At 35.5% G+C, this 14,294-nt stretch overlaps 4 protein-coding genes across 5 annotated transcripts; 1 reads left to right on the top strand and 3 right to left on the bottom strand.

Moving 5' to 3' along the window:
- Positions 1-147: 147 nt before the first annotated feature.
- Positions 148-6,179, bottom strand: LOC122410393 (4-hydroxybutyrate coenzyme A transferase). The gene is made up of 6 exons (XM_043418484.1): positions 5,549-6,179; positions 2,982-3,134; positions 2,393-2,632; positions 1,899-2,303; positions 1,436-1,705; positions 148-1,234 (listed from the first exon to the last, which is right to left on the bottom strand). The coding sequence occupies exons 1-6, from the start codon at positions 5,739-5,741 to the stop codon at positions 1,050-1,052; spliced, it is 1,446 nt and encodes a 481-aa protein (XP_043274419.1). The 5' UTR covers positions 5,742-6,179; the 3' UTR covers positions 148-1,049.
- Positions 6,180-6,598: 419 nt separating this feature from the next.
- Positions 6,599-9,362, top strand: LOC122410395 (S-adenosylmethionine mitochondrial carrier protein-like). Its single transcript, XM_043418486.1, has 6 exons — positions 6,599-6,953; positions 7,074-7,230; positions 7,340-7,449; positions 7,864-8,104; positions 8,391-8,529; positions 8,593-9,362. Exons 1-6 carry the CDS (start codon positions 6,879-6,881, stop codon positions 8,720-8,722), a joined length of 852 nt encoding a protein of 283 aa, XP_043274421.1. The 5' UTR covers positions 6,599-6,878; the 3' UTR covers positions 8,723-9,362.
- Positions 9,363-9,667: 305 nt separating this feature from the next.
- Positions 9,668-11,965, bottom strand: LOC122410397 (ras-related protein Rab-24-like). Of its 2 annotated transcripts, none has more exons than XM_043418488.1 (4): positions 11,245-11,965; positions 10,968-11,056; positions 10,578-10,852; positions 9,668-10,428 (listed from the first exon to the last, which is right to left on the bottom strand). In XM_043418488.1, exons 1-4 carry the CDS (start codon positions 11,359-11,361, stop codon positions 10,301-10,303), a joined length of 609 nt encoding a protein of 202 aa, XP_043274423.1. In that variant the 5' UTR covers positions 11,362-11,965; the 3' UTR covers positions 9,668-10,300. The 2 variants fall into 2 exon arrangements, with proteins under 2 accessions (XP_043274423.1, XP_043274424.1); XM_043418489.1 differs by having other exon boundaries at positions 11,131-11,271.
- Positions 11,966-12,093: 128 nt separating this feature from the next.
- LOC122410396 (phosphoglycerate mutase 2) lies at positions 12,094-13,894 on the bottom strand. Its single transcript, XM_043418487.1, has 3 exons — positions 13,692-13,894; positions 12,872-13,369; positions 12,094-12,712 (listed from the first exon to the last, which is right to left on the bottom strand). The coding sequence occupies exons 1-3, from the start codon at positions 13,789-13,791 to the stop codon at positions 12,546-12,548; spliced, it is 765 nt and encodes a 254-aa protein (XP_043274422.1). The 5' UTR covers positions 13,792-13,894; the 3' UTR covers positions 12,094-12,545.
- Between the last annotated feature and the right edge of the window lie 400 nt (positions 13,895-14,294).

Genomic DNA, 14,294 nt, shown 5'->3' with positions numbered 1-14,294 from the left:
GTGTTGATTTTTTTATCATGTGAGTATCAAGTTTGGATTTTTTACACATCCTCAAGACAACTTTCAATTCACTTTTCAGCTGTTTCCAACGGCATCCAATTCGTAACTCATTTGTAGGTTTTCAGCAAATCCATGAAAAATCATTCATTTGAGCAAAAAAATAATAGCATTTTTTATTCGTTTGGTCCAAAAAAAAATAACGTTTCACATTGAATAGGTTAGTCAGTTGTTTTTTACATGCATATACAAAATTCGTATCGACCGGTGATGTATAAAAATCGTAAGTTTTTATTGTTTCCTTCACTGTATAATGTAAAACAAAATCTTTTGCATTTGTTGTGTAATTAGACCTTTGTTATATCGTCTTTCGTAACGCCATGATTGAACGATTTGTCTTTTCCACGAATAAAGCGTTGACCATCAACAAAGTACAAAGTGTAAAGTGACGAGCGGAAAGGAAAAAGTTGGCTACGGATAAAATGGTAGGAGTTATACTCCGCTCAACTTGACTGATTTATTGTTGAGCTGTCGATAATTTGACTAAAGATATACAAAGTACCACTCGCAGAGTTCATATTTCAGGTGCGGTACTCATCGACTAATTACCATTTTTATCTGCTCCTAGTTCTTCAACTCGTAGTTAAGATCTTTTAAAAAGATATTCCAATTTCAAATAGTTTTTCACGCCAGTTCCATTATTTTATGTTCGATCTTCAATCGAATGGCAAAGTTCACCGATCAAATAATTCTGGCAAGAAGAAAATCACATCTGTGTGGAATGAAATTATTTCAGTTTCCAGTATCGGATTTCGAGATTGAATCTTTCCATCCTCTACGTATTTTATGGCATCTTGGTACTTCAAAATTATTTTGTTTCTCTTCGTTAATTCATGGCAATAAAATCGACTTCAGACGCTGATCACGTCCGAAGAACGCTCTAAGGAAAGTGTAATTTGACATTAACTATTGTGTTATTAAATCTTTTCTTTCTTCTTTCGTTACTTCGCGTAATTAATTCAATATGTTTTTTACGAATTGGAAACTTTTGTTCAAGGCTGAGGCATTCCTTTGAGACGCTCGAATGCGGCTTTTTCTAACGCTTCTCTGTGGTTTGGATGTGCAACCTGAATGAGGGCGTGAGCTCGTTGTTTCAACGTTTTTCCGAACAGACTCGCTATTCCGTGCTCGGTCACTACGTAATTCACAAGAGCTCTGCTCGTTACGACACCAGCTCCTGTCGATCAATGAACACACAAAAATACAATTGAGGAAATATTAGATAACTAACGTCTTACATAATCGACGAACTTTGAATGTTTCCTTGAAAATTTCGATATCAAGAAAACTCGTACGAATTTTCCGACGTATTTGCAAACATATTGTGACACTCGATCATAGAATGAATAATATTAGGTGCAACAAATTGTTGACGTACCTTCTTTAAGGACTGGCGTAATTTTGCTCGTTTTGCCATCGGCGGTCGTAGAATTAAGGGCGACGATAGGTTTTCCGAGGCCGTCCTCACTGAGTGCTGCGCCGGTCAGGAAATCAACTTGACCTCCAAATCCGGAATACATTCTCGTTCCAATACTGTCCGAACAAATTTGTCCGGTAAGGTCAACCTCGATGCAAGAATTGATGCAGGTCATTTGCGGCTGTTTCGCTATTATTCGCGGGTCGTTGACGTAATCGACCGCCAACATTTCTGTGAAAATATTCGTTTTTTTCCTGAGTCTGGTCAAAAATCTCTTTTCTGTGTTTTAATAACTTGAATGATTAAATTTTTTTTTTTACTTCCAGTGTGTATATTTAACTCAATTTAATTCTTCAAAGTAAACCATAAAAATTTTCTTCTCAACAGGAAAATATGAAAATTTAAATAGTTCTCGTTGCCTCACCAATGAAAGGATTATTATTCATGAAATCGTAGAGTTTCTGTGAGCCAACACAGAACGATCCGACGATTCTTCCACGATGCATAGTTTTCATGCTGTTGGTGATGCAACCTTTGTTGACAAGATCGACGACACCGTCGCTGAACATTTCACTGTGAATCCCGAGGTTTTTGTGAGTCGTCAAGAGCGACAGAACGGCGTCAGGAATGCTGCCGATTCCAAGCTGCAACGTCGCCCCATCGGAGACCAAATTTTCCGCAATATTTTTGCCTATTTTTTGCTCGTTTTCAGAGGGTGCTTTGACTGCGTGAGTGGGCAGGGGCTGATGAAACTCGGTCGCAAAATCCAAGTGACTTTTGTGCACGAGAGCGTCGCCGAAGGTTCTTGGCAAATGCTTGTTCACTTGAGCTGCAAAAAACCCATTTTCAATAATTTGTCATCCTCACAATCATGAAATGTTACAATCATTAAATATTCATGGCAATACCATTTCTTACCGACTATTTTTTTCGATTTTATCAATGCTGATCTCACACAGTCGACACTGGTACCCAACGAACAATATCCTTTGCTATCCGGTGGCGTCACTTGGATCAACGCAATATCAGGTTTCATGTAACCATAGTCAAAGATCTTTGGTATCTCACTCAAGAATATTGGTATGCAATCCGCAGTTCCAGCATTCACCGCAGCCCTCACGTTACCACCGATGAAAAAGCTGATCGACGTAAAGTGCTCTAAAGACAGAAGATCAATTATTTTAATCACAAGAAAACTTAATGCACGAAATAAATCTTCAAAACAGCACATTTAATTGTCAATTTTTTTTTTCTCATCACTGAAGGAAAATATTCAACATTTGATGTAAATCACTTATACTGAAAATTCATTTAAAGTTTATTATTTGAAATTGGCGTTGATGAGTAACTTTCGCATAAAAAATGACTGGCTGTAATGCCACAGGATTTAGTGTATACATTTTTTTAAGAGATACAATTTTCGAGATTGATTCGAAAAAAAACGACATTTGGATTATTGGAAGCTCGGAGGTGGCGACACCATTGCTACTCGGCGGTGTGCACGTACTTGCATTTTCCTTGTTTGCAAATGGAGCAGGACCTTCGAGATGCATGTGGCACAACCGGACATTTCGAACGTCTTTTTTAATGCCAACTTCGGTAAGTCCTCGAAGCAATTCCGATGGGGTTGCTGCAGCTCCTTGGACGAAAACGATTTGATCTGAAAAAATGAAATATTTTTGAGAAGTCGTTCTTTGAGTTGCATGTCACATTTTTGTTTACAATCGTCTTGCCAAACAATGAAAGTTGCCAAACGAAACTTTTATTGCGAAAGATTGTTTAAAAATAATTTAAACATTTCGTTCACCTCGTTCGTTATTTCATAAGAATAATAATAATCATACAAAACATATTTATCTCCTGTAAAATACTGAGAAAAATATCGTTGCGAATTGACCTTTGAAATGAAATTGTTGCACATAGCTCTTGCATGGTTACTGTTAACCAAATACGTTTTCGAGTCCATTCGGATCACCAATTATGCGCGTATATTCGTTCACACACACACACACACACCGATCGAAAGTAGGCGAGGAAAGAGAGAAAAGAATTTAATCGCGAAGGGGTCAAAGTACGAATTCTTCAATGTTCATTTTTCTTTCTGTTATAAAAGCCAGACGAGTTTGGAAAATATAAGTTTCATTTTTTTTGTACCTGGGTCTCTACCCAGGTCAATGCTTCATTGATGGTTTAATTATTGTTTAGTAGTTTTACGATGAATATAAGCGTAAAATTTTTGATTGGAGGCTGCTGTTACAGTATAATTTTTGAAACTGTGGCAATAGAATTTTTTTTCATAAACATTTTTAACCAAAAAATTTTCGATTCCACTTCGAAAGAAGGAATTTCGTGCAACCGGATCATGAATTCGAAAAGTTCATATTTATAATAGGATGAGCAGTATTGGAAGCGTTTATAGAGGAGAGACGTGCTATATTTAAAACAAAACTATGTTCGTCGTCCACGAAAAACGGCGAATTCTCCGCGCTCTCCATAGCTCAATACGTCAAATTTTTATCACAAATAAAAATATTAGACTTGTAAATTGGGGTGAACAGTTGCGTACAATAATCGAAGCTAGACACACGAACGAGAATTTTTTGACTGATTTTGAGGACACGGTAGCAATTTTTCATTTTTGAAACATTTATTTCTGGTGCAGTTTTTTTATCTTCGAAGGATATCCACAAAAATTAGAGCCGTTACATAAGAGATAATCACTTTATATATAATCACTTGTTATCATCTCTCTGGGAATACTTTGTTTTTATCTTTATGATTTGTTTGACAGCGCACAACGAAATTGTAGTCACTTGCATCATCATGTACTGTTCAGGTTGTTTGAAAAATGATTATTTCGTTTTTAATGTGGTCGTGGAATAATCGAAGCAAAATAATTTTTTTCATGAATTATATTTGGAGCTAGATTTGCACAAATCGAACATTGAATGGTTAGAGCATATGAAGGGATTTTCATTTAGAACAATTTCTGGGGAATTATGTAATTATTTTTCAACAAAGTAAACAGGTGTTTAAAGTGGTTAATAATTTTTGAACAAATATTTATAGAATCGGTGAGTGTCCTTGATACATGGCTATACAATTTGCTTTGTAAAGTGTCAAATTCGTATTTTAGACTTCAAAATGTTGAGGCTAACAATTGACGCTTACGTGTCAAGGTCTTCAAATTTTTTTTGGATATTTGTACTTTGAATTTGAAGTTATAGGAAGTTTGCGATCATTTGAATTTTTACTTACAGTCTTGATACAAAATTATAGAAAATGAATAATCAATTTATTATTTTCAATTGTATGATCCACCAGTACTCAAGTCATTATTTTTCTTGCTCAGATGACTTATTCAGTTCCAGGAATCCAGGGCCATTTTTTTCAGTTTATAAAATCAATTTTTCATTATGCTGCAGTGAAGACATTTGTCAAACAAGACTTTAAAAGTGAGTCATTCTTAGAATATTTCCTATTCACATTTCTCAACTTGTCAAAAAAAAAAAAAAAAGGCTATTTCGAAGGATTGTTTGCAGTGGAAAAATTATTTTCAAAAAAATGAAAAAACCTTTAACCATTTTTCATTAATTTTACGGAGTAGAAATAACCTCAATAGTAAAATTCCTTAACTTCTATCTATCGTGATGGTAGACTTTTGATTTTTATCGTGACTAATATATAAATATTCATAAATTAGCAATTATAATTGGTATTTATACATATTTCAATGTTGATGAAACAATCATTATTGTGAGAAAGATAGATTGGATGAAAAATTCTTTGTTCATAATCATTTAGCAAACGTTTTTATTTTATAATATTGAAGAATGAATTAATGTGTAAATTTTAGTGTTGATTTTTGATAAAAATATGGAAAATTTCATTCGAATTTGTTTTTCAATTATTATGTTGATAATATAATGATATTTTTTACTGATGATTTAGAAAAACACGTAGAAGGGGATCAATGTAACAATGCTGCTGCATGGCAGTTTTCCCTCCATTGATCAATTACCAACAATGAGGGAATAAACACGAGATAACGGGTGATGCAAATTGTTCAATTACCAGATCCCAATCCAGCTTGCTCAACAGCTTCTTCCGCCGATTTGACCCAAACAGGTTCCTTGTCAGGAATAAGCATAGATGGCTCATTAACGTAGGTGTAATAAGTCTTAGGAAGATGAAGTCTATGAGTATTTGAAGCGCTGAGGACCTTAAGACTGCCCGTCAGTCGTGTCATTCGTTTTAATGCAGCCATGATCTTATACTGTTTCGTAAATTCGTATCAAAGCTATATTTATTCGGAATTCCTTCTGTCGGATCGGTTTACTGTAAGAATAATTTGATCCTCGCTGCAGTAAGTTCACAATAATTACAGAAAAATGAGAAGAGATCGATCACGCAAACACCTGTCAAATACACCGACACTGGGGGCAAGATGAACAAAAAAAAATGATGCTTTTTCAAGACCAGATTTTCGGTTACAGGGCACTGATAAAACGGTATGAATTTGGGTCAATTCGCGCCACGGCCACTGTCGCGAATTAAAAAAAAAACTGCCGTCACTGACGGAGGTACAAACTCTGATGCACGAGCCAAGGTCTCGTGAACATGCAGACTGTTAATAGGACCGAGCCCATGCATACACTGACTTTGAGAACGACCAATCAGGGAGCAGTTGAAACCATTTTAATCTTCACTATAGCCAACCTTTAGCACTGTTTTATTTTATATATATGCAGGATGATAAATTGGATTGTTTTATCGAAGTTTGCCAACGACCGGTACACAATTATCGAAGGGTGGGGATCAAATTCGCGTTTTGCAATTTTCAGGGTTCTCAAATACGATCAATTCACATCAGAGCGAGTCAAATGCCACCTTCCGGCATGATTTTCGAACTGAACTACTTATGAACACATTTCAATTTTTCGCTGGCAATAATAGAAGAATTAAAAAATAGGTTTCTCAATGCCTGACATATACAGACCACCAATATTAATAGATGATATTATGAATGATTGAGAACAAAATATAACGCTAATCATGCTTCTTAAGCCAACTTCGTGGTTCAGTGGCCTGTCGCATGTGAATTGTTAAGTAAAAAATGTAAACAAATTGTTCAAAAACGGTTTTTTCGCTATCAGCTGATCATGAGCTGATTCAATCATACAAGCAGCAAATATAGCAGTATCTAATTTTTGACCGCATGTGCAGTTGATATCGACTTTTCCTACAAACCTAACCTCTAGATTTGAAAATCCAACGAAAATTTATATTGTTTCATATTAGAGAGTTTGCATGTACAAAATAATATAACAATAAGAATACAATTATAAAATTTTTCGAAAGTACCAGTTCATTTTTTCGTGACAGTAGACTGAAAACGTGAAAAATGAACACGATTCACAGTGAATCAAAAACCACAGAAGTTAGAGATGTTAAAAATGTCTTTTTGCTGTCAATGATTGTGAGTTTAAAACATTTTTATTTAAAGAAAAATCACTGATGAACTTTAATTCAAAACTTTATACTTCGTTCAACTTCTCTGTTAGAATTTGTAACAATTTCCTTCGCTCTCTTCTCACAGTCCGGGGCAGCCGCTGGTCTCATATGCGATGTAGTATTTTTTCCTCTTGATACCCTCAAAACTCGACTTCAAAGCCAACATGGATTCAGACAATCTGGTGGTTTTAAGAAAATGTATAAAGGTGTTACACCGGTCATCATAGGATCTGCTCCTTCCGGTGATTTCACTTATTAATAAAAACATAATTTTTATGAAAATTCAAATTGTATCATTTTTGAGAATTTCTATAGATTTATAAAATTTCGAATTTTTTCTTCATTTTTCAGCTTCCCTTTTTTTCGTGACTTACGAAGGATTCAAAGAATTCACGCAACCTTTACTTCCTGTGCAGTATCATTCATTTATTCATATGACCGCTGCATGTATGGGAGAAGCTGTAAGAATATACAACAATAAATGGAAATTTTATTATTCGATTTTTCAAAATATTCAAATCTTTAGTCATCATTTCTGCGATAATTCTCACTGCTCTTGTTATTCAGTTTAACTATTGCAACTGTTTTGTTTTTATTTCTACATATTTCAAGATAGCTTTGGTAGTTTCAAAGTGAGAGTCAAAATGAAATTTCAAAATTTCATTGAAATGGGTAATTTTCGACTTTTTATAATTTCATTATAATTCAACATTCTTATATTTTGTTTAGTAATCATGATGTATTCAGTGTATAATAATCATTGTCATTTTTTTAATTTGAGCTCAATAGAATCAAAGCTCCCGACTACAGAAACTGCACTGCAAAACTCATTGATTCATCATTGTTACATAAAGTCCATTATTCGTTATCCTCAGATGGCCTGTCTAATAAGAGTTCCTGTGGAAGTAATGAAGCAAAGGAAGCAAGCTCTCCTCAAGGATACTCACAGGCTTGCCCTTAAAACTCTTTATCGAGGATATGGGAGCACTGTTTTGAGAGACATGCCATTTGGACTTATGCAGATGCCAATGTGGGAATACCTCAAACTTTGTTGGAAGAGACGAGTTGGTCGTGACTGCACGCCTTTTGAAGGGGCAATGTGTGGGGCTGGCTCTGGTACAGAACTCGTCATTTTTTACTTAATATAAAAAAATACTAAAAAGTTTATTCTTTCAAGAAAAGTTGGTTATTTCCATGGTTTTATTTCATTTTTTCTCCGATCAACTGAGAAAATATAATTACCATGGTAAAAGATCCTGCAAAACTATTACCAACTTCCCTCCCATTCAAACTTTATCTAGTAATGTTTTTACTTAAAAACTCAACTTCATTGTTTCAACTATTTTTCTAAACTATGGACTCCCTATAATACTGGATGAAAAAAAATGTACTCCGGTTTCAGTCGCTATGGCTGCTGGTCTAACGACGCCACTGGATGTCGCGAAAACGAGAATAATGTTGTCGAGTACATCAGCGGAGAAGGCAGAGGTTAAAATAGGTGTGATGTTGAAAGAAGTTTATCGAGAAAGCGGAGTCCGGGGGTAAGTCGTTCTCTTCTTCATTGCTCAAACGGAACGATGATTTTTATTGAATTTTTGTTTCAGTTTGTTCGCTGGCTTCTCACCACGAGTCGGAGGCTTCACTTTAGGTGGTTTTGTATTTTTCGGCGTTTATGAGCAAGTTCGAGCTCTGTGTTCCCCTTTTCTACCCTGTACTGTAACTCGAACAATATAGTGAATATGATGCATAATAATATTTAATTATCGGAGACGCACGAACAAAACTTATCAGGGAAAAATATGTTTTTTATCGACGCTCGTTGTGTGCTCGGACCAAGAAAAAGAACTTAATTGAAAGTAATCAGCACATGATACGAGAAAAGATTGACTTTTTCATCGCTATTTCGTTGATTTTCACCACGGTCGCATTTATCGTTGCATTTAATTGCAGCGAATTTCCCTTTACGCTGTACCTCACACGCAATATTTCGCACAGTTGTTACGAAACTCACGTTTCGGGAGATCTAAGTCGGATTTCTTCAGTCTTGTCCATGTTTCTGTGAATATTGTGTATAAAAATGAATTTATTCGAATTTCGTCTGTTACACTTTTTAGTCATCCGATCAGAGACGAGTCTGATTTAGTCTCTTGATAGTTTAGTTAGGTTTTGATTAATAATATATTAAGTAGTCAATTCTTAGAACATTTTCTTCTATTATATAAATTTCATGTGAATGTACGATTTGATGTGAATTCGATGTCATCAATCGACTCGTGCAGCAATACGCTTTCTATACGTCGAAAAACATGAATTTTTAAGGAGGCTAAACTTGGAATATAAATAAAATTTTGAACTTATCTATGTAAAATGATAATTTGCGAGTTGCCAATCAAAATTTTATTTCCGTTTCATTGAATATTCTGAGCGATGCTCATGAGTTCCTATGAGACTAAATTAGAGTGAAAACTGTGATTTTTTCAAATTAGTATTATTTTAAGTAATTTTGCATTATTAAACGATGCTCAAATTATCGATAGCACCAAAGATTTCAATTGGTGAAAACACCAAAAAATGTTGTGATACAACGAAATCGTTCGATCCTAAGTTTAAAACTAAGAAATAATAACTCAATTTGTCTAATTTTTTCAAACATTTTTCGAGGAGCTGAACAGCGTTCTCTACAACTTGAATATTCTTTATTTTAATCAAATTAAAAATACAATCATCCAACTTATAATAATTGTTTCCAGACATTTTTGTGAAGAGCTTCAACAAATTCCTCCACTGTTTATTTTACGTCAAAACATATTTAAAATATTTTAGAATCATTTTATTTTTTAGAATTCATTGTATTCAATTGAGTTGAATCCATGCAAAAAGTAACGATTCTGTCTGTAGTACTCGTGTTTATACCACACGGATAAAATTTTTCTCAATTATCAGGAGCCTCAATACGATAAAGGGGATCGTTCAGCCGTGCTTAACACTGGATCTCAGAAATATTATTTTTTAGTGAATCACAGTTTACTGAAAATGCAAAAAAATTGCAGTAGAAAAATATATGTTCATATATAGTCATTCGCAATGAATATCTTATGTTATTGCGATATGGCGCGACTTTACAACAATGAATCCGTGTAAACTTGTGTTTCTTTGTTGTTGTTTGCTTTGATAATAGGCTGGAAGTATGAAAAAAGAAAATAAAACCTGCAAATGAAGTGCGTATTTGCAAACAGCATGATCTTGCCAATCTGTTTATAATTTCTTATAGCTATGAAGCCTCATATTTTGTCTATATAATCATCTTTGCACCTAGTTATAACAACACATGGATTTTTTGTTGTCCGATGACAATGTAATAAATTGGTCACCCGATTTTTGTGTATGCGGGTTTTTCACTGTTGGAACACATGTTGTTGCAATGTCCTGAAATAATTCCGCTGTTCACAGCGACAATCAACAATTATATTAATTAAGTGCCAAGTAAGATGTCATATTTTTTATATAAGCTAGGTCATGAAATGCAAAAATTCAAAAATAATTATAAGAAATTTAGATCAGACTTAATGATTACCAAGGTTCAACTAACCAACATTTTCTCCGGTTTTACTAGAAGTTATATAAAATTTTGCTGGCACTCCTCTGGCATAATTCTCCACATTTTCAAGATGTTTCACCATATCGCTCTCAGAATCCAATAAGTCTTTTTTCAAAGCACAAACGTAAATACTACAGCTTTCTTCTACACTCCTCAATTCATTGATCCAATACTTGACTTTTTTCAAAGTTTTTGGTTCTGTTACGTCATAGCAAATTACAGCTGCGTTTGCTCCTCTATAATATAATCTTGTCATTGCATCGTACCTGAAATAAAAAAACTCAGTGAAAGTAGACTGTTATTCAAAGCTCAAAAGATTTTCCAAAAAAGCGATGTTGATTGGAATAGAAATCCAGTGTGTCAGTCCATGGATTAAATTACCTTTCATTGCCTGCTGTATCCCATACACCGAGTATAATTTTTTTGTTGCCTACTCGAACTTCTTTTGACACATACGCTGAGCCAATTGTCTGTAGAGGTAGAAATAAAGCTCATTATCTTTGGTTCTTAATCATTCTGAAATAATTTGAACAGTTTTTATCACCATTTTTGTTTGGCGTTACGGCGTTACGTCATTCGATATTTTTTTTGACAGCCATTTTTTGGTGGAACAAAATTCAAGTAATTGATTGAATTTGAAAGGTGAAAAAAATCATACCGCCATTAATGTTTTGTACGATGTAAAAGTGTCCTTCGCAAATCGATCTGATAAGCATGTTTTTCCCACGCCACTGTCACCCAATAAAACAACTTTCAAATCGGGTGTAGGCGGCATTGTGGAGCACTATGGAATTTCTGTCAACGCGTTTTTCCTCGTACTCTAATTTCACCGTGATTGTAACGTCATTAGCTTATCTTCTACTCAAATAATTTGTATATGCTTGCATTTTGGCGCGAATATATCACTGGTGCGCAAGCCAATAATCGTCGTAACCTTAAAACTCTGTCAACTTTGGTTTAAAAACTTTGTTTATTCGTTTTGAATCATAGTTTAAGATTGGAAAATTCTTGGGCTTTGTTCGAGAAAGATGAAAAAAATAAGCATGCGATAGGTGAATAGCAACAACAATTTTACGTTGTAATAAATAAAATAAAATCACACTCCGTTGCCCACGATTACAGTATTTGGCTTATTAGTCTATTGTCGCAGCGAGAAGCTCTGCATGTCTCTGTCACAAAGGATTTCTTCGGCGCACTTCCGCGTTTCAAAAATTCCGTTTTTACCGATTATCGAATGCACGATCGTGACAATTTCCTTGTCCACCGAATGTCCTCAATGTCGTTGACCTGCTCTTGTTCTCACATATTATTCTATCTACACAAAACATTTGAATATTAAAAATATTTATTTTAAAGGGGTTTTAAGAAAAATTCTTGATTTCTATCTCGCTTGGAAATCTTTGCACCAAAAATTGGTTAAAGAATGGATACGTTCAGGATGTATTAAATTATTGGCTTTTTTTAATTGTAATTTCTCAAGAGAAATTTCAAGTTGAACTCTGTTGAATAAATAGCACGCAATGTTTCAACTTTTATTAACTCTCGTTTTGTACAGATATTCATGGATAGGCGCTTTTTGTCTTCGCCAGAACTATCATTCCAGTAGCTTGACGTTCTGTTCCATGTAAATGGATAATAACAGATTCTGCAAGAATAATTTTTGTTTTTGATCAATGAACACTTGTGTGCGCTTTACATACACTTCTAATTATCCATTTCTCTTGCGGTGAACTTGCATTACATGGAGAAAAGTTCCAGTTAACAGAGGAATAAATATATTATGAGTGTACCATCGTCTGTTTTTTTAAATCCCATTCTGAAAACGTTTCGCACTACGATTGTACTGTTAATATTTTTTTAATACACCTAAAAACGTTTTTTCGTGGTATTCGAGTGTACAAACGGAATAAACGAAGGATTGATGCAATTCTTTTTCTTAGTTCTCGTTCAAGTTACACTTTATTTGGCTTTTCCCTGCGCAGCCACTGCCGCAATTGCTGCCTTTACAGTTTCCTCGTCACCCAAAAACTTCATCGACACAACGGGCTTGAAGTTTTCGTCCAACTCATATACAAACGGGATTCCCGTTGGTAGATTCAAACCCATGATTTGGTCGTTGCTCAGTTCTGTAGAAAGATTGAATTATGTTAAATTCTAAACTTTTTGAGCAAATTACTCCAATGGTAGAAATGTAAATGTGGTTTTTCTTTCGTGTTGAAAGGTTCGACATACAGCTGGAAAAATTTTTCTAAATTTCATTCAAGGAATTTACAAAAATAGCTTACGGTCAAGATGCTTGACAATTCCTCGCAAGCTGTTTCCGTGAGCGGCGATGATAATTTTTTTACCCTCTTTCAATTGTGGAATGATGACATTGTTCCAATAGGGCAAAGTTCTCTCAATGGTGAGTTTGAGAGACTCGAACATGGGGAATTCTTCAGGTTTGGGTTCAGCAGCGTAACGAGGATCTTTGACAATCGTATCATAATATTTATGTCCAGGTTCCATGGGTGGTGGAGGAGTGTCAAACGATCTTCTCCAAATTTGTACTTGCTCTTCGCCATACTTGGCAGCAGTTTCAGCTTTGTTCATTCCTGTGAGACCACCATAGTGACGCTCGTTAAGCCGCCAGGTTTTGTTGATTGGTATATTCTCTTGGCCAATCTCTTTAAGAATAGTTCCCAAAGTGACTTGAGCTCGAGTCAAAGCTGATGTGTGAGCTACGTCGAAGGTGTAGCCAGCCTCTTTGAGAGCTTTCCCTGCGGAAAGAGCTTCGCTCTTCCCTGGTACAGAATAAGGTTTTAGGTTAGCTTCGTTTTTGGAAGGACATTCAAAAAGAATGATACAAAATATTTTTCACTGCATGTGGGAAAAAGTATAAGTACATAAAACCGCGTTTCGTGACAAAATGATATAGAAACCAAAAATTTCATCATTTTGAAAAGTGACCTTGTTTCAAATCGAATTCATTTCAAACAACAATTTCAGTTGTGTAGTTAACAATTTGGATGATTGATTCTGTCGAAAAAGGTTGTAAAGCGTATGACCTTTTGCCCTTGAACGAAAAGATTTATCGAGGACGGATATCGAAACAAGGCAACTTACCTTTTTCTGACAAACCCGCGTCGAACCATCCGCAAAACAGATTCAACTGATTCCATTCACTCTCGCCATGGCGAATCATGACAATTCTGTACTTCGACATGTTTTTATTTGAGATTAAAGATACGTCAAAATTAGATGGGTTTAACTGACTGCTCTCTGGTTGCCACTGCTCTGCTCGGGAACGAAGCGGTTACGAGATACGTTTTCGCCCGGCGTTCCGGTCGATGATTATACTCGGTTGTGATTGGTTCGTTCAAAAAGTCGCGCAATTTTCAAATTTCCTAGTATTTCTAACTGCACCGAAACTGTGATAGCGAATTTTTTAATTAGACGTCGTTTTGAAAAACAAACAGTTTGTATCGCGGGCGGTCGGTGTACGGTTTTGGGGGCCTCCTGTGGATGGTTCTTATTTCTCATCGTGTGGATGGTGGCGCTCCAGATGTGGATTGGCTGACACCTGGTGGTCGCGCTGTGCACGCACTGCCATCCGGAGGGGGGACCAACCAAGTACCGGCTGTATTGGCAAGGTTTTCTTCAGTTTCCCTTCGCCCTTGGCAAATGCAATAACGTGAGGAGTAAGTTGGCTGCAGCCGCAAATGGCGG

The sequence above is a fragment of the Venturia canescens genome, chromosome 5, assembly GCF_019457755.1.
Source record: "Venturia canescens isolate UGA chromosome 5, ASM1945775v1, whole genome shotgun sequence".
In the NCBI taxonomy this organism is placed as follows: Eukaryota; Metazoa; Arthropoda; class Insecta; order Hymenoptera; family Ichneumonidae; genus Venturia; species Venturia canescens.
The sequence above is the reverse complement of the archived record's forward strand: the minus strand, read 5'-3'. Positions and strand labels throughout refer to the sequence as shown.